Source organism: Petromyzon marinus, chromosome 45, assembly GCF_048934315.1.
Source record: "Petromyzon marinus isolate PM22_M1 ecotype Great Lakes invasive population chromosome 45, UKy_Petmar_22M1.pri1.0, whole genome shotgun sequence".
In the NCBI taxonomy this organism is placed as follows: domain Eukaryota; kingdom Metazoa; phylum Chordata; class Hyperoartia; order Petromyzontiformes; family Petromyzontidae; genus Petromyzon; species Petromyzon marinus.
In genome coordinates this window covers 11,472,604-11,498,929 of record NC_133711.1, presented here as the reverse complement: position 1 = coordinate 11,498,929, position 26,326 = coordinate 11,472,604, and the positions used below count along the sequence as shown (strand labels likewise).

Below are 26,326 nucleotides of genomic sequence, written 5' to 3'. Positions count from 1 at the left end.
AGGAATCCAGTCTGCATTAACCACACGTACTTGTGGTGAACATGCAAAAAAACATTCTGTGGTAGTATATGCATTGTCTTTAAAACTGATTGGTCCATACCAGAGAGAGCATTATAAATCATGTTTATTACAGTATTGTTATTGAACTTCCATGCAGTCAGTAATTTTTTAATAACTCATGCATCCACATCCATAATTCTTGAACTTAGTTATTTACTCATGTACTCAGAAGTCATCAATCACCAGCCATTCTGTCAGTCACAGCTAAATTGAGCCCTCTGATGGTGTTCAACTTGTATCACCTCCGGCCTGGTCCTGGCATAGCTGCCAACCTATACTGTTTTACCCGTATTCTTGTTCAGAGAAATCGAGTTTTCAGGTCCATTTGGCGTACAGCCGTATCAATACGGGCTTTGTAGGATGAATGTTGAAATATCTAAGGTCACTTGGGTGCCAATAAGGTCTGAATTAGTCTATAATAAGTTAGGCACTGATAAGGGGTTCACAGGTATGTCCTCGCTGCAGATGTAATTCTGTTCAACGCACTTTTGTACACTGCCCTCCTGCGAGCCAAATTTGTCCACTGATTTGTCCCGTGGCATTAAATCTCAAACTCAACATAAAAATAATGGTCCCATTGCACGCGACTGTGTGAGATAAGTTGGCCGTCTTCGTGACCATGCAAAAATGTAGGTGCTGTGTGGGAACAACGAAAGCGGACCGCAACAGATTCACTGATCTCGCTAATATTAGCCAATCAAATGAACGGATGGGCTTGTGTCAAATCATTACTTGATCCGTGGATCTATTGGAAATGAATTGACACAGCGATGAACTCGCAAATTACTGTGATTAACATGGTATTTTTGTTTATGTCTGTCTTTATATTGATGAGGAACATTGGATTCTGATGTCCGTTTTTTTAATCTAAAACTTGATTTAATGAGTTGCATACAAAACAGTGCTATTCTTATGTCCCATTGTATATTAATATTGATTACGTGAGCGATACAATTATCCTCGAGTCACGATTCACAGGACCATATGGACAAAGACAGGCCCCATCGGCTAACGCCACGCCCGCTTACTTCCATTTTCGGACAAATCTGTGATTGGTGATTTGGTCGGGTGTACAATATTATCGTATTGTACAGCACACGGAGGGGGTGAAGGTGAATGTGGGTGTGCACCTGGGAGTAGTAAAGAGTGTTGACTGCTTACCTCCTCACACTGACACGGAGACAACGTGTGTTCACGCGTGTGTGTGTGGCAGCAGTGTCCAGGATGGAGTGGCTGGGTGTGCTACTCCTGGCCGGCATTGCTGCTCTCTTGCTGGTGCAGTTGATTCGTCTGCTGCTGGCTGATGGTGACCTGACCCTCATGTGGGCTGAGCGCAGGGGCCCTGATCCAGGTACAAACACGAGTGCAAACACGTTCCATAGCTCTCTTTGAGACAGCAAATGGATGTATTGGCGGTACACCGGTGCAGCTTAACACGCCAGTTCTCATAAAAAGCAACTGCGTCCGTGTAGACGCAGTTGCCATTGATGGAACTGCCGACTGTCCAACTGACGATGAAGCTCTTACAGACGCTGTCATAGCCCTTGCTGTTGCCGCTGACTGAGCTGCTGCTGTAGACCCACCAGGATAAAGATGAGGGCCCGAACTGACGATGTGCGATTGACCCTTGAGTGAGCTGCAGACTCACCATCAGAATTGCCTTAAATTCAGCAGCTGCTTTCCCATTCGAATGTGTGGCACCATGAGGCACAGTCTTTTGATACCACCGTCCATCAGGGAAATTATTCCGGAAATGAATCGAGGAACTGTTCAATCAAGTCTAGGGCATGAGTCATAACATTCATCTTCCGACTGCTTCAACATCACGAAAACTAATTTTGATGCACCATCACCACACCGCAAGATTTTCTGACCGGGATTGCGAATTGCGGGGAAAAAAAATTGCAAAAATTTGCTTTTTATATTGTGCGCTGGTGTACCATCAATACGTTCAAATACAGGGGATACAAAACACAGAGAAAACAAGTGTTCTGTTGTGTATTGTATGTCTGTAGATGTAGCTTATGGTCAAACAAATCCAAGCCTTCTGCATTCTTAATTGGCGAAACTGAGTTTAATATTCAGCTTGGATTACATTTAGCACATTTAGAACAAATAGTATCTGTACATATGAACACGTATTTCGTGAATATGGCGAAAACACCCTTTATTTGCATTTGAAATCTTTCCCACCGGTCTCCACTGAGAGGAAAGGTTAACGTTTGTTAAACTTGTTCACACATCATTATCAGCCATTGTCTAGGGGGTGAGGATAAGAGGGCCTGTAAGTATTCAATGAGGATTGGCTCTGCTTCTAGAGCTTACAGCTCATTGAGCTCACCTTCTTCATCTTCATATTCATCTTCATGGTGGTCTTGTTCAAAGGAGTGCCCCACAAGCAACGACTCTGAGGCCTGGCGGTGTACAATGGGTTTTCTACACGGAGACACGGCACGTTTTTATGATCACCATTGTGCGGTCCTCTAGGGAAGTGGTTCTTAACCTTTTCTGCAGCCTTGCACCCCTTTAGTTCTGAGTCGTTTAAAATATTATGTTAATAAATACATAGATTTGATTAAACAAAGTGGTTGTACTTACATGCCCATGATTAATGTGTTTCGATGATTTACTTTAAAAAAAAAATTGGCATGTCTCGCACCCCCAGAAAGGGCATCTTGCACCCCTATGGGGTGCGTGCACGCCAGGTTAAGAACCACTGCTCTCGGGAGATAAAACGTCAAAAAGGAAAAGTTTACACATAGCATGCTTCTTTGGCGAATGCGTTCCGTCTGTGGGATGCAACAGTGCTGTTGCACAAATGGAAGAAATCAGTGAAGTAGTTGAGTCGTCGTGGTCCACTGAGCGGCACTGGAACAGGACAAAATGAATTCCATGATTTCATGAATGTTAAATTATGTAAATTTTTCAGGACCATATACAGGGTGTTTTAAAAAGATAGACCCGAATTTAAATCGCTATATCTCTGCAACCACGAACCGCCCATGAATGAAACTCTTGCCACTTGAAAGGGCGGGGCATAGAGTTTTAAATGGTTACCGCTAGCCTCTCCCAGCGCACAAACAGCTCCTAGCCTCAGTCATTCGCAAGATGGCAACCCCACAACACAAGGGGCATTTTGCGTTCTGCAGTTCAGCAAGACTGAATCCGTAATTATGGTGCAGCGTACGTTTCAATGGCGTCTTGGCATTGATCCGCCAATGTCAAAGAGCATTCGTCATTGGTACCGACAATTTGAGGAAACAGGCTGTTTATGTAAGGGGAAGAGCACAGTGCGACCACGAAGAAGACACTTTGAGAGGCATTTAGGACGAATTCAAATATCGTCTCAATGTTGTCCGTACAGCAGGTGGAGGGCACATAGAGCATTTATAAAATGGTTAGTAAAACTTGATAACTCATTAAACCGTTTGTAATTTTTGTGTAATTTTAACATGTTGCCATCGTGAAATATACTGCTTTGAAATTGGGTCCATATTTTTAAACACCCTGTATATGTATGAATTGGGCGTGGCTTTGTATATGTGATCGAGCAGTGATCGAGCAGAGGCGATTTTTTATCGAGCAGAGGTGATATTTTAAATCTGCATGGTGATTCCTGTCACCATTTATGGATTGAAAGAGCCCATCGGTGGCGTTTTATTCTTGGAAGAGCATGACTAGAACGCGCGTGCCTCGCCTTGCAGTGAATACCCCAGTGGCCCCCAAGAACCTTCCCCATGAGGCATCCATTGTGAAGAATTAAAGTTGTTAAAACAATCACCGGTAGCCCCTGTGGATAAAGGGGGGGGGGGCAATTGAAGAGACTCCGTAAGTGAATGATATAACACATTTGCAATATAGTTGAAAGTAAAAGCATAAACAAACATACAAAATCAATGACAATAAAAAACTACAGTGGTACCTCGGCATACATCGTTAATTCGTTCCAGAAGGTAGTAGGACTTATACCGAAAATTACGAATACCAAACGAATTTTTCCCATAGGAATAAAAGGGAAAGGAAATAATTCGTTCCAGAGTATAAGAAATGATATTTTATATGGCATATACATTAATGTGGTTGTATAACATAGACATTACTTATTACTAAAATGCATACATAAATTAAAATAAATGCATAAATAAATTAAAATAAATTGAAATAAAAATAAAATTTAACATCACTTTACCTTGCTGAGAGGAGTTGATAACCTACGAGGATGGTGGTGAGGAAGGGGAGGAAATGTTATTTTTTGGAAGGAGAGTCCCCTGCCATTAAAATTTCAGGAAGCTAAAATTCTGGGGTTTTTTTATCTTTTCTGTCTTTTTTCTGTCTTTTTTCTTGACTTGGACCTGGTTGAGGCTCACCAGGTTTGAGTTTTACTAAAAACCTGTCCATTGAAGTTTGTTTTTGCCTTCTTCGAAGAATGTTCCTGAAGTGTGACATTGTCTGGTCATTCCACACAATACTGTTACGGCTTCGTAAAGCCGTAACAGTATTGTGTACGCGGGTACTGTAGGCGGTGACTCATCCCGACCCATACAAGTTCTAGCTATCGCGTCGTATCTCAAGCAAGACGTCGTATCCCAATACATTTTTGTCTCGTCAAAACACGTCGTATACCAAATTCGATGTATTCCAAAGCGGTCGTATACCGAGGTATGACTGTATTGTTTCTTCTGTGTGATATTTGGTGTTGGTATGTGCAGCTCTGAAGCTGCGAGGTCACGTTGTGTGGGTGACCGGTGCCTCCAGTGGAATTGGCGAGGCCCTTGCTCGGGAGTTGGCGCGATGTGGATGCCAGCTGGTGCTGTCGGCACGCCGGGAGGCAGAGCTGCAACGCGTTCGGAAGAACTGCCTGGGTGAGCCTGGTGCAGGAAATGGTTTAAGTCTGGGTTCGTACCTGGAATAGTCTGCATGTGGTCGATGGTAAAGATACTTTTCCTGACCCCACTTTGCTTCCGTGGTTGGTTGGCCAGCCCCTAATTTGTTATTCTGTTCCCAGTGATCTTCGTGAACGATTTATATACATGAGATCATGGATATGTACATCTTAACCATCTTGGTTTTTCCTGCAATTAGTTTTGCCCTCCCTTGGCTATTTTAGGTGTAGCTTGCATCTCAAAGTCTATGGTGGCTTCCCATTTTGATTGTGTTGAGGGACAGGGACATTCCCATTTGTCTCATGTTTGTTAGAATAAAGTTAATATCCTTCCTATCTTCAGAATTTGGGTTTCTCCATGTGCACATTCTAGACTCCTTATTTTTAAAAGAGGTATTCATCATCTTCATGTCTTTGCTGGCTGCCAACGTACTATCGTCAAATAATATCCTTAAATCTGTACACACACACACGTAGTGTACTTTTCCCCGTTCTATGGAATTCGGTTAAACAATTCCATTGTATGCTGTGTTAATCCACGTGTTATTTTCGTGCAATCTTTCGTTTCTTCACAGTTTGTTTTACTTTCATGTTTAAAATAATAAGTAACATCAATGTTTTAAGCCTGTCAGAATATATCTATGCAGTCTTCTACATCCTGTGAACCTCTGCTTCCATGTCTGCTTTGTGGTGATGGCAAGTGACCCGGATTAACCTGTACTTGAGTTGTCGTTAGTTAATTGTTTTCAGTGTTAATTAAGTGTATTCGGTTTGAATTTCATATAATGTAATAAAAATGAAAATTTTCAAACTAGGCATTCCTTATAACCGTGTATGCTCTTCCCCCAATTAGTCTAACGATTAGAGGTTTTTACTCTACAGTAAGTCCTCGTTTAGCGCGGAAGATGCGTTCCTGAAAAGTGTCGATTGAAGCAAAAAACGCGTTATGCAACAAACCATTTTGTCGTAAATAATGTAACGGTAAAGTTTGGCGAGTTCCGAACATACTCGCATGCATTAAGATGCCGGACAAATAACTGAGGGTACGTCGCCACGTCATTGTATCATTCCGCGTAGTGTATCATTGTGCCGCTCAGCCACGCAGCTCAAGAAAGTGGTTCGTCGTCGACCTCTCAGAAGCCGCGTTGTAACGGCGCACGTTCCGCGAAAAGTGCTCCCTCATGGAAGAACCACGTTACGGCGAAAATGCGTTACGTGAACTACGCATTCAGCGAGAACATTCGTATTCGCAGAATGGTCATGGTTAAGCAATATAAATGAAGTACCGTAGTTTTGGCTAGATACGAAGTTGTAACTCATAACTGCGAATTTTGATCAGGTTGTTCATAAGGAATGTAGATAATGCTTTAATGTTAATATCCAATGAGGCTGTCCATGAGCACGCACGTGTCTGTTCTTGTCCTATCTCCAACCACCCCACAGAGGATAGCTCATTGAAGGAAAGTGACATCCTAGTGCTGCCTATGGATGTCCTGGACTTATCTACACACGAAGCATGTACCAAAGCTGTACTCGACCGATTTGGACGTGTAAGCAGTTTTGGTCCCCGTATAACTTCATATTCACGACTGGCTATTATATAGGCTTCTGTTGTACAGAAGGGGTTGCATTAAAATGCCATTGTGTGCTTGTGAAATCGGTTAACAAACAATTGTGTGCACGAAAAGAAATGTTAAAACGTTGATTGGTAAACTACATTGTGCATATATTTTTATTACTTGAACAAGCATGGGGTTTTGCTCATCTATTTTTAGCTCCCCGGCCTAAGCCAGTGATGGAAATTCTATGGCAGGGAGGGGCTACTGTTTGGATGTGAACTCAGATCCTGTGTTAGTGAGCCCAGGTAACATTACAGCTGCCGTATAAAGACATGGTGTTCACATTCCATGTCCCCCACATCCCAAGTTTCCCAATCCCCATGGCAAGTCACGTGACCACCAAGGCCACTACGATGAGCTTGGTGTGAGTGTAATCACTCACCTCAATGTGTTGAATATCATCACCATCAGCCATTGTCTATCCACTGCTGGATGAAGGCCTTCCTACGCTGTTGCCATCCCTCATTGTCCGTACTGGCTACCGTAGACCTCACTTCTGCACATGAGCTGATCTCTCTTCTTCTCGAGACTGGCCATCCCTTGGGGATGAAATCTGTCCTGTGGCTGCTATTCTACCACAGGTCTCAACTGTTGGCCATCATTCAGTCTAGCAATGTGGCTTGCTCATGCCCATTTACTTTTCTTGTCAATACGGTGTCACCCATTTGTGCGTGTTCACTGATCGATGCGCTCCTTTTATTATCTCTCAGTGTAATGCACTGATTGAAATCTTCCAGACACATGAGCAGCTTCTCTTATTAATCATAAAGGCCCTCCGACCTGCTCTTGTTCTCTTTATTTAATCATTTTGATCCTGACCACTTTGAAAACTACCGTAGATGCACATTCTACTGTATTTTCAAATTTACATTCAATGTTATTTTTTAAAAGAAAATTTGTTGTACATTACTTTGGTTTTGGATCATATTTTTGTTAAGTCCCACTTCTCAGCCTTCTTTGTAAAATGCTTATTCATTTGATGTCATTCCTTTTCAGGGCTACCGTTTCAGGTAAACATTACGCCGCAAATATCTATATTCTCCCACCCCCGTTAACCCTTTTTCAACTCATCCCCATGCAGGTTGATGTTTTGGTCAATAACGCTGGACGCTCTCAGCGGTCACTCTTCATGGATACGGACCTCTGTGTGTACCGGACACTATTTGAACTCAACGTGCTGGCCCCTGTGTCCTTGGCACGCTGTGTTCTTCCTGGCATGATGGCACCTGGTAGTCATGGGGGCATTCTCCTTGCTGTGAGTAGCATTGCTGGGCTGGCCGGAGTGCCGCTCTCAGCCGGATATTGTGCTTCCAAGCACGCTGTGCAGGTCAGTAGTTTTGCAGAGCATCGGCATATATAACACAAAAGTTAAAACAACTACAAGCACTGAAAAAGTAAAATACAACAATTCTAGATTTGAAGCTTTCGTGACTGCAAGGATCCATACTCTTTGGTTCTATTCGGTAAAGTCACGTAGGTAAAAAATAAAACCACATTTTTGTTGTTTTATTTTTTACCTACGTGACTTTACCAAATAGAGCCAAAGGGTATAAAATACAACAGTCCCGTAGAAGCTTAAACAAATGCTCTCATTGTACAATGTGCACAATTTATGTTAAGGTGTACATAATGTTATTTTGACTCCATGGAAATACAGTCCTGTGTGCCTTGAGTTTTTTTTTGTAAAAGATTTCCGACGTTCTTGTTATAATGTAATGTAACACGTTTCTTCGGAGTGGGCAGGTAGGAACTTGGTTGGACAGCACATTCATGCGATCCGTGTTGGAAATTAGTGCCGAAACTCCAATTATACAGATGGAATTCCGGATATGCACGACAGACAAATAATCCCTGGTGGGCAGTGTGGAACCTGTTGTTCCTACCTCTATTATAGTCTTGTAATACAGGTTTATTTGTGCGACTTACTCTGGTAGAATTGGGTATTGCAGACAACTAGCCTGTTACCTCTGCAAGGCTGCAAACAATTGGCATAACGCAGTTTCTGGTATGTCAACGAATTTTTGGGAATTGCATCATAATTTATTTTGTAACACGGACAATATTTCACAGATATAAATGACCGTAACTCTGAGGCACGGAGCCAGGACAATTGTAACAGTGTACTGTAAGCAATTTGGATATTGGGAAAAACGTGGTTGAAAAAGCATTATGGATGTAATTTGGAAGAAAAGGTTGCAAAAGGACAATTATTGAGCCTCTAACGAACATTCATATGCTGATGTGTTGCACGCATTGTCCCTCTCTGTCCACACCAGGAAAATGATGTCATCAGCAGAGGATCACTCTTTCTGCTGGCAATGACAACACTGCAAATTGAACATCCTTGGTAGTGATGTAAACACTACAATGATTTTATAAGAACCCCAAATAAATTAGTTCATTATAAAACTAAACGTAATATTTAGTCCGTAGGTTACAAAAAGTATCGTGGGCAGACTAAAGCCCATGGCTCTCAGGCTTTGAGAATAAGAAAAACCTGTTCTATAATTGCTCAAAGATAATGATTGAATGAGTCATATATAAATGTTCCATAACTAGGTTGTTTGATATTGATACATTGCTTATCTTCCTCACCTGGTATACAGGAGGTCGTGGGTTTAATCCCGACCCTGAGGCCTGTATATTTGGAGTTTGCATGTTCTCCCCGTGGTCGCGTGGATTTTTTTTTCCGGATCCTCTGGTTTTTCCCTCCACAATTAGAAACATGCATTTAGATTATTTGGCTGCTATACATTATAAATAAACAATTTCATTGAGATATTCTTCATTGAGCTATAATTTGTGGTCAGGTCGCTTCTGAAAAACAACTAATAGCTTTACCAAGAAAAATAAAAATTGTTTAATTGTCGTTTATTTATTTGTGATTTGCTTACCTTTCCTTTACTTTGTACTCCTATCATTGTTTTGTATTGTTGTTGTAACTTTCTGACCTGCCCCTCCCTGCTGGACATCTGTGAGAAGGAGCATCATAGCTTATCGGATTTATCCAGGATAAATAAAGATTCTGATTCTGATGTGATTTTCATCTCTGCTCTCAGGGTGCGTTTAATGCTCTACGCTCAGAGCTGGACGAGTACCCACAAATCACGATAAGCACGGTGTGCCCTGGGCCCGTCCAGTCCCACATCATCAGCAATGCCTTTTCTGGAAAGGGTGACGAGGTCAGTAGACACACACCCTAGTAATTAAAGGTGATGGTTATGATATGATTTTACCTCAATCATCTATTTGTTTAATAATTTTCTATATTTTTATGTTTTTTTGTCTGTTTTGTTTTACTTATAGTTCAGTATTAACCTGACCTCATAGATTAAATACAAGGGCGTTTCAAGGGTGTAAAGTACTTAATAATTATGTAACCTATATCAATGTGTTTTTTGATCCAACTTCCATTGGGAATGTGGAATTCATATTTTGCCAGTAGAGGGCAGATGCATCACATAATAAAATATGGTAGTGTTCTACATTAGAAGAGCTGTGAGCTGTTAATTGTTTGCACCTTCTTAACGTCACTCGGGATGTTTTTTTTTTCTTTCTACAATGTGTTGGCAGCGCTATTTCAATTTTATTTTAATGCACTCAATATTAGTAAATGTTGATGTGGCGCATCATTTTTTTCTGCGTAGGCTGTGGGTGAGCAAAAAGATCAAACTTATAAAATGTCCGCCGAGCGTTGTGCACGCCTCATCGCCGTGAGCCTGGCCGCCCGCCTCCCTGAGGCCTGGATAGCGCAGCAGCCGTACCTGTCTGCAGCTTACCTGTGGCAGTACGCGCCCACCCTGGCGTGGCGCCTCACTGCCAAAATTGGACGTCGTCGCATCTACAACTTTCGCAATGGGCTGGTAAGGTCTACCTTCATTGTGATTGCACTAACGTGATTAATCCAATTGGGTGACACACAGCAGCAGCATCACCCCCTCCTGCAAAAACTTGGCAGGATCCTCCTGCAAAAAACAGCGTAGTAACTCTGTCCTATCATCATTTACATTTTTCATATCCTATAGGGGTGACACATGTACTGCCAACATTTTCAAAGAACCAGCGTCATGCGAATCCCTGAGAATAACAAACCTCAGGGGACCTGCCAGTACACAGCTCAATGCTAAACATGAGCAATAATAGCACAACCAGAAACCGTCCCGTACGATCAGAAGACGCAACCCGTTCATGTATCGTCACTGATACACAGATAAAAAATAAAAAAAACACCCAGAGCACCGTGTGTGACGGCTCATGGATTTACACGCACCTCCACCAATCTGGCTCACATTGGAGAAACTGATGAACATGTGTGTGGCCTCGGCTTTCATTTATGATGCGGGTGGGGGGAATGAGGCCAGAAAAAGGACAGAAGGCCACCACATCATGTTGAAGCTGAATACTGTTCACCCGGCAGGGCCAACTGAATGCCTCACATCCACTTAGAGCGTAACTTTGTTATTTCGTGCTGGACAAACCATATCTCTATCTAGTTTCATTTGATTTATTTTAGGTGTCATAGTTCTCCATATTTTATTTCCCAGGCTTCTCTGCTTCAGATATAACCATGTTGAACAGCACGTTCAGATTTTTGTCTGGTTTTTTTTGGCTGTGCTTGTGCAAGCTACTGGCTCATCAGCAATTAATTTTCTTCAAATGCATGCCAATTAAATTCCTTTTATTTTAATTGTAATTCGGGCACCATAATGTACTGCCAAGGAGGCTGTGCCTCGTTTGTCCTCACAATAACCTTCCCACCGTGCATTGTTCCAGCAACATTTTATAATTTAGCTTTCAATATAAATGAGTTTATTTAGTAATATGTTTGATTATTCAGGGTTTTGTCTAGTACTCAACACTATTCGATAACTGTCTATATGCCTATTTCAAACTGGTCATCAGAAAACATGTTTACAATTCTCCTTAGGTCCCATGTTGTTAAACATATTAATGATCTCTCTGGCCTCTGTTTATGTGCTCTGAAGAAGGACCATTGCCACAAAAATTGGCGATTATATATTTTATCTTTTCAGGCCACGGTGTTGTTGATGAGTGTTTAGGTTTTTTTTCACAGTTACTATAGCTTGTTTTGAGTTCTAGAAATACATTAATAGGCTTGTTTGGTTATCTTTTCAGGATGCTGATGTTTCCTACTTTGGCTCAAAGGCCATGAAGAAGGATAAAGTATCTTAAAGCTATACTCTTGTTGCTTCTCATGTCAAACAAACTTGCTGAGGCATACAAAACAATAATCTGTGCTGCCGCTAACTAAGAGGTTGGCTGCCAGGGATCCCCATCTTTTATTATTGGTCACTGCTCCAACATTTTAGGCCATTTCAGTCCTTCGTATTATCAATCTGCCTCTTAGTCACATTTTTTCCTCCACCTCCGATGAACACGGTTGGCTACGTATGGTACTAAAGAAGTTCAGCATACATCGGTACATATTGCTCATTCCATTTGTCTGTGGTGTTAGGTCATTCTGCAACTGTTCTGCTCAATGCCACTCAAATTATTTTCTAAAAAATCCACTCCTTCTATTATTCATTAATCTCCCCCCAATGTGTTATTCACATCATCTCAACATGTCTTGATTGATACAGCAGAGACCATTACATTTTAGACCTTCGATATTCTTACCATTGTCAATTCATTCAGTCAGTGTCTTATTCTCCAAATGTTACCTACAGTGAGGGAAAAAAGTATTTGATCCCCTGCTGATTTTGTACGTTTGCCCACTGACAAATAAATTATCAGTCTATATTTTAATAATAGCTTTATTTGAACAGTGAGAGACAGAATAATAAAAAAAATACAGAAAAACGCATGTCAAAAATTGTATAAATTGATTTGCATTTTAATGAGGGAAATAAGTATTTGATCCCTCTGCAAAACATGACTTAGTACTTGGTGGCAAAACCCTTGTTGGCAATCACAAAGGTCAGACGTTTCTTGTAGTTGGCCACCAGGTTTGCACACATCTCAGAAGAGATTTTGTCCCACTCCTCTTTGCAGATCTTCTCCAAGTCATTAAGGTTTCGAAGCTGACGTTTGGCAACTCGAACCTTCAGGTCCCTCCACAGATTTTTTTTATGGGATTAAGGTCTGGAGACTGGCTAGGCCACTCCAGGACCTTAATGTGCTTCTTCCTGTGCCACTCCTTTGTTGCCTTGGCCGTGTGTTTTGGGTCATTGTCATGCTGGAATACCCATCCACGACCCATTTTCAATGCCCTGGCTGAGGGAAGGAGGTTTTCACCCAAGATTTGACGGTACATGGCGCCGTCCATCATCTCTTTGATGCAGTGAAGTTGTCTTGTCCCCTTAGCAGAAAAACACCCCCAAAGCATAATGTTTCCACCTCCATGTTTGACGGTGGGGATAGTGTTCTTGGGGTCATAGGCAGCATTCCTCCTCCTCCAAACACGGCGAGTTGAGTTGATGCCAAAGAGCTCCATTTTGGTCTCATTAAGAGTGTGCTCCTAATCTCAGCTCGTTACCTGTATAAAAAAACACCTGGGAGCCAGAAATATTTCTGATTGAGAGGGGTCAAATACTTATTTCCCTCATTAAAATGCAAATCAATTTATAACATTTTTGACATGCGTTTTTCTGGATTTTTTTGTTGTTATTCTGTCTCTCACTGTTCAAATAAACCTACCATTAAAATTATAGACTGATAATTTCTTTGTCAGTGGGCAAACGTACAAAATCAGCAGGGGATCAAATACTTTTTTTCCCTCACTGTATGTACCAATACGCAGGTGTACCAATACATCCGTTTAAACAGATAGCATGATGTAACAATGTCTTGATTAGAACTGATAGAGAATGATGGAACATAAATTAGTAGAATTTTATTGTGTTATTTTATTTTATTAATTGATTATTTTATTCTCATTCTACGTGACTTTACCGAAATAACCAAAGAAGATGAATCCTTGCAGTCACGAAAGCTTTAAATCGAAAGAAATTCGTAGGTTAGAGTGGTGTAAAACAACGTCATTAAAACTGCTATGATGATTTAACAATGTCTTGATTAGAACTGTCGGAATAATGAAACAACACACACATTAGGCATGTTACACTCATGTAAAAATGCATCCACTGCCAATGTTAAAATAATATCACGTCTTCATCAGAACTTATGGAATTGGGTATCCGTGCGCTTAGAATGGATATAATTACGTAAATCATAATGCATATCAACTGTAAAATCATATAAGAATGCCATGAACTGTGAGAATTAAGTAATTTTGCCTGAATTGTAACTGCAACATGCAAAAAAAATTAAATACAATTATCTGTGTCTCAGCGCGAATCTCTGTGAGTCTGAGTCTGTGCATGAGTTTGTCTTGATGAGCGCCACCGTGTGCTTGTATATTTGTGATAGCCTGTATATCTGTGATATTGTGTCTGTATGTGTATGTTGAACTTCTTTCGCACCGTATGAGACCAACCGTGCCAATTGGAGGTGCGGGGGAAAGGCAACCGGTGCGTGTCTCTGCGTCTGTATTTGTGATATTGTCTGTGTATTTGTGATGGTATGTTTGTGGAGAGCAAGGGTGTGTGTGGATGTAATATGGCAGGCATGAGGCTGCTCGCTACCGCCCATAGAATCTCGCATAAATTTACGCAATCCCCATGCGCAAATTTTATAAATTGCCACATGATAAGCCACCTCGTTGAGCTATCATTTGTGGGCAGGTCGCTTCTGAAAAAGCTAATAGCTCGGTGGGCTTTACCAGGTAAAATAAACATAGATTAGTTTTATTTGTATTTTTTGTGTGATTTGCTTAACTTTTCTATGCTTTGAACTCCTAACATGTTTTCTGTAATTATTGTTGTTGTAACGGTCTGACCCGCCCATACTGGGCATCTGTGAAAAAGTGCTTTATAGCTCATTGGATTCCTCCAGTATAAATACTTATTTTGGTTCTGAAATCCTACAAATGTTGGCCTGCTCAATCTATGGAATTTCTTGAGCCCTTCGGTGCTTGGAACCCAGGGCTCCAGAGGTCCACAGTTTTCAAGGTTCTTGCTGTTCTGGAAGAGTAGACAAAACAACCCTGCAGAGGGGGCATTCTACACACTCCACAACTTCGCCTCTGGCTAGGAGGGTGCTCAAATCCTGAGGGTGGCGTACCTGAGCTGAATTTGTCTTTCTGTCCGGTCTTAACAAATCGCAGCCATTGCGGACCGTGATATTTGCACGTGTCGAGAGAATGGATGCCCCTGGGGGTAGAGGAAGGGTAGGGAGATGTGATGTAATACAAGCCCTACCAATCCCTGCAAAAGGCAGCCCTTTCACGTAATTAGGAGGCTGCCTTGCCTGTAACCAGCCACGTGAATTCAATCCCACTTGCATTACTCATTGACAAACCTGCCCTACATTTTATGCTGCGTTTGACACAAATTTGCAACTGTGACTATTGTAATTTTTACTTGCGATGTCAATATCATGCGCATCAATTCCCCACTTATACTTACGTGACCGTTATACATAATGTGAGGTTAATGACCGTGTTTATTTTACATGGAATGTTTTTTTTATCATTTATCGTGCTGGAGCAGATCACTTAATTTGCGCTTTGGATAATTTAATTATTTAGCACAAAAAATAAACAAGCAGCCGATGGCCTACTTTTGCTACTGACGTCACGATGTCATTTAGACGTTGTTGCTTCTCGCTGAGAGGGCCTTTTTTGGCGATGCTGCACAATGTTCAGCATATGGCAGGCGAGTGAGATTTGGCCAACATAAATACATATTCGCGGGATTTCAGCTCCGTGGTATAGTGCATACGCGGGCTCGTTTTTTTTTACCAAATCGCTGGTTCCATGAGGGTCTCCCAATGCCCCTGTGGTGTCGTGAGGAATACTTGACGATACTTCCCCACGCTGGTCAGTGCGGATTGGTCAACGTGGGGGAGTGCAAATAACAAACGTCTTTTTTTTTTGCTGCACGGCCGTCCACGTCCATTTCACCTGTCGCTTACCCATGGCGATCACCCATCCAAGCACTACACAGGTTAAAATCCTGCTTAGCTTCCGAGATCTGTCCAGGTCTCAAATCGGTGTGCCTTTTGGGTGATTTGGTCTTAGGACAAAATGTTGATGTCAAGCTTGCCATTTGTGGCCACGTGCCTGCCCCAAAATAATCTGAAATGTGTTCATGTGCATCTGAACATCTGCAAATGTGTATTTTGCGAATGTCTTTGTAGTTTATTAACATAATTGCAGTTATGACTGTAATTTGTGATGTTGGGTGGCAGATTACCTTTGTAGAGATGCTAGAAACCATTCAAACATTGTATCTGTAAACTGAAAGCCTCATTGATTGGCTAAATCGTGGGCATATGAAGTCAAAATGAACAATAATTATAACGTGTGTACATCCCTTTGTCAATCCACTGCTGGATGAAGATCTTCCACCAGTGTCTCGTTCCGGTGGAAGGAGGGGGGGGTGACCATACTTCAGCGTGCTGGGCAATGTCCAGCACAGGAATCAAACGAAAGTTGCATAGTTCATAGTACACCACCCCACCCCTATAAATACCCGTTCATAGTTCAAATTATAAAAGCAGTAACATCAACCAGTAAAGAAAGGTGCCCTTCTCAGCAATATCCTATAACAGTTTCAGGGTTTATTTAGCGTCTTGAGAGTTTACTTTTATGCTCTTCCTCACCTTGACCAACCCCGCACAGACCTTCGTGGTGAAGCATGGTCGATTAGCCCCCATGACCTGCGGCGGCGTTGGAAGGAGGCCGTCATCTAGCAGTGGATTGGCAAAAGAGGCTTTACATGAATGGAAAGTGTCGAGTCAAGCTGACAAGGTTTTAGCGTTAAGATTTAAGATTGCGCACTTTCAAATCCGAATTATGTAGAGTTGGGTGGGACTAATGCCGCAACCCGGCCTCTTCTGTTTATCTCGCCACTCTATATTGCATTTGTTATCAGCGCTCGGCCGTGATAAAGAGTAATAATGTTATCAGCGCAAGCAGATGCTATATCGGCGTGCATGGTAACGCTGTGTTTAAGGTAAGCAATGTCTCTCATTCAAGCCCCCTCTCCCTTGCGAAACGAGCAGTGGTGTGGGACCGTGCCACGCAAGGTGCACTGCACGTGGACGGTTTGTGAGTCAATGAATGGACACAGCCGCCTCATGCTGTTAAGACTTAAGAGGGAACCTTTAATGTTTCTGTTAAAGGGAATAGATCGTGCCTTTAACATTGCTCATCAATAAATCCCCGTAGTATATTGCTCCACACAGCCACAGAATACAAATATAGAAAGTCACCTATCTGCTAATATATGAAAGTGGCTTAGTGGAAGGTTGCAAGCTCAAATCCTGCTTGGGGAATGACTCAGCCATCGTCTCTCTCGGCCGTCTGGAGTCAATAATACGAAATTTAAAAAATATTGTGAGTAACACAGGGGAAAGATTCTCCCCCGCCATAGGGATGTGGAATTTCCACTACTGGTTAAGGGCTACAAACAGATGAGCACTGCCTCAATGCTTACTTTCACTTGTTTTTTTATATGCTAAGGAATGCTGCCGTTGTGCAATGGTGAGCACACTGAATTTATAATGCAGAGGGTCGCCGCTTCGATCTCCGGGCGAGGCAGTTTAAACAATGGGCGGCAAGTTTCTTAAATCTCACGCAGCAGTTTAAATGGGTGCATCACAGTTGATGGACAGGTAACGTGTGGTGGGGTAAGCTGTGGGTATTCTCCCCTTGCTAAAACTAAACAAGTTTTGTTTATTTTATCAGCTAACGCCCACTGAGCTATGTAGCTCTTTTTCACAAGCGACCTGGCCACAAATGATAGCCCAACGAAGTGGCTTTGCATGCAGAAATGTATAGTAGCCAAATACTCTAAACGCTTGTTTTTAAATGTGTCGGGGGGGGGGCGGAGAACCCGAAAAAAATCCACGCGACTACGGGGAGAACTTGCAAACCCCAAATATACAGGCCTCGGGGTCGGGATCGAACCCACGACTTTCTGTATATCAGCGAGGTCGTTAACATCTCGCCACCGTGGCGCCCTGGCCAACGTGGAAGAGTAAACCAAATCAATCTCTAGAGCAGTGGTTCTTAACCTTGTTGGAGGTACCGAACCCCACCAGTTTCATATGCGCATTCACCGAACCCCTCTTTAGTGAAAAATAAAATGTGATTTTTTTCAAATTCAAGACATAGATGTTTTTTACTGGTACACAAAATGAGCCGTGCATGAACATTACCTTGTTCAAAGAATAAAACCAACACAATGCATAAACTCACAACAAATTACATACCTGGAAATCAATGTGACTTCTGCTGTTGCCTTTGAGAGATCAGTTCAGATATGCGTGGCTTCACCTTGGCAAGTGCCACTCTCATGTCATTTTCACAGCAAAGTCTGTTCCCTTTCTTCGTTTTTATGTCCAGCATCCTCGAAAAGGATTGCTCACAAAGATATGTTGTAACAAATGGTATAAAAAAATCCAGGGCTTTCTTAGCAATAACTGGATACTTGTTCATTTGTCGACACCAAAACGTTGAGAGCGTTGTTGTTCTGAAGAGTTGCTGTTGAACCTGGCTCTGCTGAATTTCAATGATTTCGTCGAGGAATTCATCATTGACATCTGCTGTTTCAACAGCAAACGTGAACGGCTGTCTCACCCATGCTGGATATGACTCTCTTGTAGGGAAATATCCGTCGAGAGACTTTGCAAGCTCATCTAAGTGCGTGGCAATTGTTTGCTTCAGTTCCGTGGATACAGAAATATCTCCGATTCCAGACACATCTTCGATCTTACTTGCACAGTCGTCCAGAAGTGGGAAGTTTGCGAAGTTATTGTTCTCTGTTCGTCGTTTCCATAACGGTAGCTTTTTTTGAAAAGCCTTCAGGTGTTCTTCCGCTTCCATGATATTGACTCCACCACCCTGCATCTGCTGATTGAGATGATTGAGAGCTGCGAATATATCAGCCATGTACGCTAAAATGAGAATGAACTCAGGATTTTTGAAGCAATCTGCATGGCAGTGTTGGTGCTCTTGCAAAAACAGGGCTAATTCCACACGCATGGCAAAAACACGATTCAGCACCTGTCCCCGGGATAACCACCGAATATTAGAATGGAGCAGAAGTACCTCAAATTCAGAGCCCATTTCTTTACACAGCTCACTGAAGATGCGGTGCCTCAGAGCACTTTTTCGCACATAGTTCACACATTCCACCACAGTTTTTAATACTTCTGCCATTTTTGGAGGTAAGGTTTTTGTTGCCAACGCATGCCTGTGCAGAATACAATGCGTCACAATGATGTGTGGTGCATCGGCCTTTACTAGCGCACCAAAACCAGACTTTCTTCCCAGCATGACTGGAGCTCCGTCCGTACAAACTGCAGAAACCATATCCCATGAAAGATTGCTGTCTCTGAAGAAGTCATCCACAAGCTTCTTCACATCGGCTGCCTTCGTTGTTGTTGTAAGAGGCTTACAAAATAAAAACTCTTCTTTTATCATGTCGTCTTTCACATAGCGTACAAAAACAGCAAGCTGGCTTAGATCAGAAACGTCTGTGGTTTCGTCGAGTTGAAGGCTGAATGTTGCCGGGCTTGAAATCAGATCCGCGACTACTTGAGCCAAGATGTCTTTACTCATGTCTTCTATTCTGTCACTGACGGTGTCATTTGAAAGGGGAATTTGGGATAATTTACCTTCGGCCGCTGTTCCGAGTATCAGATTCGCCATCTTTAATGCAGCTGGTTTCACAAGTGTTTCACCAATGGTGTGTGGCTTGCCCTGCTTTGCGATCAGGTAAGCAACTTCGTACGATGCTGTCAGGATCGGTTTGTTAACAGGTACAAATCCAAGAGCAGGCAGAGTGGCCCTTTCATCGAATCTGGCTCTCTTCACCCTGAACTCAGCAAGTGTTGTGTTCTTGTATTCCCCGTCTCCATGCAGCTTCAAGAAGTGTTCCTTTAGTTTTGCCGGTGCAAGACTAGAGTTGCTCAACTTGGCGTTGCAAATCATGCAGATAGGACGCTCACTCCCATCACGTTCCGTGATACATGAGAATCCATGTTGTACATATTCGTCCGACCACTTTCTTCTTTTGCCCGACATAGTTAGTATGGATAAAATATTAAAGAAATCACACGACGTACGACAACAACAGTCACACGTTGACTACTGAGTACGCACTAAATTCCCCGCAGCGCTGATTGGCCAAGCAGTGTAGCATGATCATCTGCAGCCAGTGATGGCCAAGCGGGCCGTGTGTGTCATCACAAATTTACACAATAATTCAAGTGTGTCCGGACCTCCGTGGCGGGGGCTCTGCCGAACCCCTGAGATCGACTCACCGAACCCCTGGGGTTCGATCGAACCCAGGTTAAGAACCACTGCTCTAGAGGGAGCTGTCCAGAGAGTCAGAGCTTGCATTAATCATAACATACAGTGAGGGAAAAAAGTATTTGATCCCCTGCTGATTGTGTACGTTTGCCCACTGACAAATAAATTATCAGTCTATAATTTTAATGGTAGATTTATTTGAACAGTGAGAGACAGAATAACAACAACAAAATCCAGAAAAACGCATGTCAAAAATGTTATAAATTTATGTGCATTTTAATGAGGGAAATAAGTATTTGACCCCCTCTCAATCAGAACGATTTCTGGCTCCCAGGTGTCTTTTATACAGGTAACGAGCTGAGATTAGGAGCACACTCTTAAAGGGAGTGCTCCTTATCTCAGCTTGTTACCTGTATAAAAGACACCTGTCCACAGAAGCAATCAATCAGATTCCAAACTCTCCACCATGGCCAAGACCAAAGAGCTCTCCAAGGATGTCAGGGACAAGATTATAGACCTACACAAGGCTGGAATGAGCTACAAGACCATTGCCAAGCAGCTTGGTGAGAAGGTGACAACAGTTGGTGCGATTATTCGCAAATGGAAGAAACACAAAAGAACTGTCAATCTCCCTCGGCCTGGGGCTCCATACAAGATCTCACCTCGTGGAGTTGCAATGATCATGAGAACGGTGAGGAATCAGCCCAGAACTACACGGGAGGATCTTGTCAATGATCTCAAGGCAGCTGAGACCATAGTCACCAAGAAAACAATTGGTAACACACTACGCCGTGAAGGACTGAAATCCTGCAGCGCCCGCAAGGTCCCCCTGCTCAAGAAAGCACATATACATGCCCGTCTGAAGTTTGCCAATGAACATCTGAATGATTCAGAGGACAACTGGGTGAAAGTGTTGTGGTCAGATGAGACCAAAATGGAGCTCTTTGGCATCAACTCAACTCGCCGTGTTTGGAGGAGGAGGAATGCTGTCTATGACCCCAAGAACACCATCCCCATCGTCAAACATGGAGGTGGAAACATTATGCTTTGGGGTGTTTTTTTGCTAAGGGGACAGGACAACTTCACCGCCCTCAGCCAGGGCATTGAAAATGGGTCGTAGATGGGTATTCCAGCATGACAATGATCCAAAACACACGGGCAAGGCAACAAAGGAGTGGCTCAAGAAGAAGCATATTAAGGTCCTGGAGTGGCCTAGCCAGTCTCCAGACCTTAATCCCATAGAAAATATGTGGAGGGAGCTGAAGGTTCGAGTTGCCAAACGTCAGCCTCGAAACCTTAATGACTTGGAGAAGATCTGCAAAGAGGAGTGGGACAAAATCCAAATCCCTCCTGAGATGTGTGCAAACCTGGTGGCCAACTACAAGAAACGTCTGACCTCTGTGATTGACAACAAGGGTTTTGCCACCAAGTACTGTCATGTTTTGCAGAGGGGTCAAATACTTATTTCCCTCATTAAAATGCAAATCAATTTATAACATTTTTGACATGCGTTTTTCTGGATTTTTGTTGTTGTTATTCTCTCTCACTCTTCAAATAAATTTATCATTAAAATTATAGACTGATCATTTCTTTGTCAGTGGGCAAACGTACAAAATCAGCAGGGGATCAAATACTTTTTTCCCTCACTGTAACATCAGTATGAACGTATAGTGCAAGATAAAGCATACAAATGTAATATATAAATTACATCTCCTTTTCAATCCACTGCTGGACGGTCTCCCCACAGCTTGTCGTTCATGGGGGCTGTTTGGCCATACTTCACCACGATGCCCAAGTGTGGGTTAGTGAAGGAGAGCCCCAAGGTGTCACTGGCCAACTGATGTTATCCGTGACCGGGAACTGAACCTCAGGTCGCCGCGTTCATAGCACAGTGCAGTGAAATATGAATAAGTCACGAAATAGGGATTAGTTTATATAAATACGTAAATTAACCTTAAGTGTGCAATATGTAACGCATTAGGTAATTAACGAACATGTCAAAAAACATTTGGAGGAATGACATACGCACTGTTTGAGTGTGCAGTGCGTGTGTAATACGTAGTGTTTGACGTCAGACAAGCGGGCACTTCCCACGTGATGCTACATTTAGCCACGCTTGACTGGCAAAATACAGTGGTTGATGTTTATCATTGAGCAAGAGCCACAAAATCGATCATAGTGATGAATATAATTCTCACAATCAAAAACGTAAGATTGCTCGTTCTATCAATTCATAATATATATGCGAATAGATACCGTACTGCTTCCTAGAAACGAGCGAATTACCCAATTTAGAAAAATGTTGATTTCCCAATGCCGTGTTTCCGCGTGTGTCCCTTGTGCATGGGTGCCCCTGGGCTTCTGTCCAGAGCTATCCCAGCCCAACACTCAGTTAGGCTTCCTACCCCCCAGCTCACTGATAAATATACAGTGTACTCGGAGAGCAAAACATCTCCGCTTGCTCCAGCATCATTATCACAACTGCAGACACAATGCAGACATTATTAGAGCTTCCGTTACTCCAATGTAATTGCTACTTATGGTGATGATTATCACGGTTGGCTACGTACGGTGCGAAAGAAGCTAATGCATATATACATACAATGAGGGCTGGGGAGCTGGGGGAATTTATGGTGCTTGCGTAGGCATTTGATGTCAAGGCATCGATGGTGCAGTCGGCGGTGGGGGCATTAATGATGCGTGTGATGGGAATGTTGCTGGTGAATCTGCCAGTCATCTCAGTCAGTCGAACCATGGCACCTGGGTCTCCCCTGTGATCTCATCAGCGAGCTTTCGACGCTTCACGTGGCCTCAAAGTGCACCTGGCCTGGCAGAGGCACCGTGGTGGCAATAGTGGTCTAGTAGTGGGGCAGTTATGGTGTTGGCTGTGGATTAATAATGCCGGTCAGTGGTGGTGGCGGCGGCGAAGTTTTGATAGTGCCCATGAGACGTTGATGGTTCCGATTCGGTATTACCGTATTCTGATGAAACACTCCGAAAAGTAAGCCGTACTTAAAACGCGTGTCCTGGGTCAACGCAGAACTGTGGTTATACAAATATGGTCACACACGCACACAAACCTACCGTGTATCAGAGGCACTCCCAAATGATGCTTTCAAATACGGGGGTTGGGAGGGGGACAGTGTGGCATATAATGCGGAGAATACGGTAATACCTTAGTGCTAGTTAAAACTAAGTTAGTTTTTATTTTACTAGGTAAGGCCCACTGAGCTATATATATCTCTCTTTTTCACAAACAACTTGGCCAAAAATAATTGCTAAGTGGCTTATTCCGTGGAGATTTATAGCAGCCAAATACTCTAAACGCGTGACTTTTTTTTTCTAAATGTGGCGGTGAAAACCGGAGGATCCGGAGAAAAATCCACGCGGCCACGGGGAGAGAGAGAGAAACGCAAACTCCAAATACACAGCAGCAGCAGGCGTCAGGGTCGGGATGGGACCCACGACCTCCTGCGAACCGGGCGAGGTTGTTAACATCTCCCAGCCACCGCGGTGCCCCTGCAATTGATGGCGCGGCATTGGCGGCGCCTTGGCCGGGTTGCTTACAGGACCGCTGCGGTCGTGGTTAGGTGGTGGTGGCGGCGGTGGCTGGCACCGGGGCATTGACGGCGAGAAGGTGGGGGTTGATGTCAGAGGAAGAAGGGGGAGCCGGGAGGAGGAGGAGTCGGGATAATTGACGTGGTGGCAGGGGGAGGTGGAGTCGCAGCTGCGTGGGAGAATCTCCCTGGAAGGTTTTTTTTATTATTATTTTCATTCGGGCTCGCGTCGCTTTTGTTGTCGGTGGAACATCCATTCCGTCTCCTCCTCCTTCCCTCCATGCTGCCCATCAACGAAGACCTCACGTAAGTCTTTAGTGAGCAGTTTGATCGCCGTCGTTGTCCGACCGACTTCCCCCGGGCCCCTCCGAGAGAGAGGAGACAGACGATGACGACGCTCTGCCGATGAACGCGCGTGAAAGGAGAGGCTCTCTCCTCGGCGCTCTGAAGAGTCAGTCCGTGTCGGTCAGTGTGGGGTCTCCTTGCTCCGTGTGTACGCCTAGTACATGTCCACACGCATGGGGCATGTTTTCCTGCAGGGACACACGAGTGTATGTCGCCGGAAATATACGAACACATGTAATGAATGCAGTGCTACACGTACGTCACGTAAACGACACGCCATGTACATGGTTTACACACTCACCACTGTAATCACTACCGCTGGGCTTCCCTGTAGAATACAGGTGAAGAAGTACAGGTATATGCACACGCATTCTATATGAAGACACGATTCTCTGTGAATGCTCTATACGATATACACGTGCATATACTACAACACGTATTCTTTGTGAATATTGTGACACTATACAGTATACTCATTGGTATACACGATAGCTGCATACTCCAGTACACATTCTATAAGTAATGGGCAATTTACATGCATACAATACATTTACTACACATGTATACGGATGTTGTGTATTGTATGGACACGGTAATATTGCGTGGTACACTACCACTGCACCTACAGGTATTCTACAGGGATATTGTGCTCGCCTGGACATAATAATACATGTACACCTGGACATAATACATGTACACCTGGACATCATAATACATGTACACCTGCTGTGTTTGTGTGTATGTTTACACATTCACACTATTGTACGGCGTATTGGTGGGCGTGCAGGAGTTACTGAATGACTCTTACGGTATAAGGGAATAAGGTGCACTGTAGTATACACTGCACATGTTCAATATAGATGCATACATTACTGCAGGTGTACAGTGACGATAGTACATCCTGCACACTGTCGTCATCACGTGCAGGGTGTACGCACGGTGTACACTACAGTACACTGTCGTCATCACGTGCAGGGTGTACGCACGGTGTACGCTACAGTACACTGTCATCACGTGCAGGGTGTACGCACGGTGTACACTACAGTACACTGTCGTCATAACGTGCAGGGTGTACGCACGGTGTACACTACAGTACCAGTATCATGCAGGGCACTACGATCGTAGCGTACACGTGCATTACATTACGTACACGTACATTACGTACACGTACATTACAGGAACAGTATATGGCAATACACATTGAATGCGCACGCGACATCACTGCACGTGCACCACTCCACAGCTCGATGAGCGTCTGGTCATGGGGGTATTTAAATCATACTTCACCACGCTGGTCAACCTGCAGTACTTGGACAGGCGACCCACCATGCATAACAGGTGTTACAGGCTTCTTCGTCCACGGGGCAGGATGATTCTTATAGTCGTCAATAACACCGTAGAACGTTTACTGAGACGGTACACAATGCAGGTATATCCTGCGCTTGCATGGTAAGAAGTGTGCTGCGTAGGTTTTAATTTAACCCCATACACTGATGCATCCGCACGACACAGATACATAACACAGTCAACACCACTACCGTGCATATACTGTACTGTATCTGCACATTGTATTGCACGTTAAACGTGGGGTGGGCGGGAAGTCCGTATACCCCTACAGCTTCCGTGTTATACTGGCACAGGCAAGTGGGTGGTGGGTATGGTGACTTCCTATGTGTATGCATGCTCACCACTTCATCCACCGGGGCCTCCCTCATTCGACCTACACACATCCATGGGTGGTCGCTACTTCTCCACTGCTGTTCCCACGGTCTGGAACGTCTCCTGGCACAACCCGCTTGTCAAGTCCAGGCTAATGATCTGATTCCATCTGTCCAGTTGTATTTATTCCGAACAGAAATACACTTGCTTCCCCCGCACCCTGCTCCCCCTACATCTCCCATTGGTCTTAAGAAGAATCCATTATCTTTGCCTTAGGTGCAATGACATCCATGCCTCTCTCTGTACAGCGTATTGATATGCTGTCACGTTCAGATGATGAAGATATTGCATTGTATACACCATGCATACCACACCTTGCTCATGGCAACGCTTCATGCAAAACTCATGTATTGCATGCTTACACTACACACGTGTATCGCTTCATGCACGACAAGTGCATACACGCGCCACACACACCGCACCGTACACTATGCAAACTGCAGTAACACATACACAGCATATGTACATTATCTACACACGTACATGTCACTAACAGTAATGCCCCACATAAATACTACACATACATATATTTACACTGCATAGATAAACACACACGTGCTATACTTTACAACGTACACAAAAGCATCCATGCATACATTCAGTGCACACATAGGTGCAGGGTAAACTATTTACAATGATCACACGTGGACATCCACGCATCTTTGAAAAGAGAGTCAGAAAGTTTTGATAATTAGTAATAGGTTTTACCCTTTTAACTGGCACAAAAACTGACACCTTCATTCAAGGCATCATGTTTGCAATAACCACAACACAAGCAGTCAAAATGCAAACAAAAGAG

At 43.4% G+C, this 26,326-nt stretch overlaps 2 protein-coding genes and 1 long non-coding RNA gene across 11 annotated transcripts in view; 2 read left to right on the top strand and 1 right to left on the bottom strand.

The window, feature by feature from the left end:
* DHRS7 (dehydrogenase/reductase 7) overlaps positions 1–13,881 on the top strand; it is a 22,122-nt gene extending 8,241 nt beyond the window's left edge. For 4 of the 8 annotated variants that reach the window (XM_032971035.2, XM_032971032.2, XM_032971029.2 and 1 more), the window contains exons 2-8: positions 1,274–1,411; positions 4,770–4,922; positions 6,386–6,492; positions 7,643–7,888; positions 9,621–9,743; positions 10,209–10,424; positions 11,698–13,881. In XM_032971035.2, the coding sequence (XP_032826926.2) occupies positions 1,285–1,411; positions 4,770–4,922; positions 6,386–6,492; positions 7,643–7,888; positions 9,621–9,743; positions 10,209–10,424; positions 11,698–11,754 (1,029 nt within the window). In that variant the 5' untranslated portion in view covers positions 1,274–1,284 and the 3' untranslated portion in view covers positions 11,755–13,881. The remainder of the gene's footprint in view (positions 1–1,273; positions 1,412–4,769; positions 4,923–6,385; positions 6,493–7,642; positions 7,889–9,620; positions 9,744–10,208; positions 10,425–11,697) is intronic. The other 4 variants (XM_032971031.2, XM_032971033.2, XM_032971030.2 and 1 more) reach the window with 1 other exon arrangement.
* LOC116952149 (uncharacterized) overlaps positions 13,398–26,326 on the bottom strand; it is a 32,828-nt gene continuing 19,899 nt past the window's right edge. Inside the window, exon 2 of the long non-coding RNA XR_004404390.2 lies at positions 13,398–23,996. This is a non-coding gene — a long non-coding RNA (uncharacterized LOC116952149). The remainder of the gene's footprint in view (positions 23,997–26,326) is intronic.
* LOC116952148 (protein phosphatase 1 regulatory subunit 3D-like) overlaps positions 23,647–26,326 on the top strand; it is a 20,457-nt gene continuing 17,777 nt past the window's right edge. Inside the window, exon 1 of one of the 2 annotated variants that reach the window (XM_032971234.2) lies at positions 23,647–23,769. In XM_032971234.2, the coding sequence (XP_032827125.2) occupies positions 23,744–23,769 (26 nt within the window). In that variant the 5' untranslated portion in view covers positions 23,647–23,743. Of the gene's footprint in view, positions 23,770–23,814; positions 23,929–26,326 lie in introns of those variants that run through there. The other variant, XM_032971235.2, reaches the window with a different exon arrangement.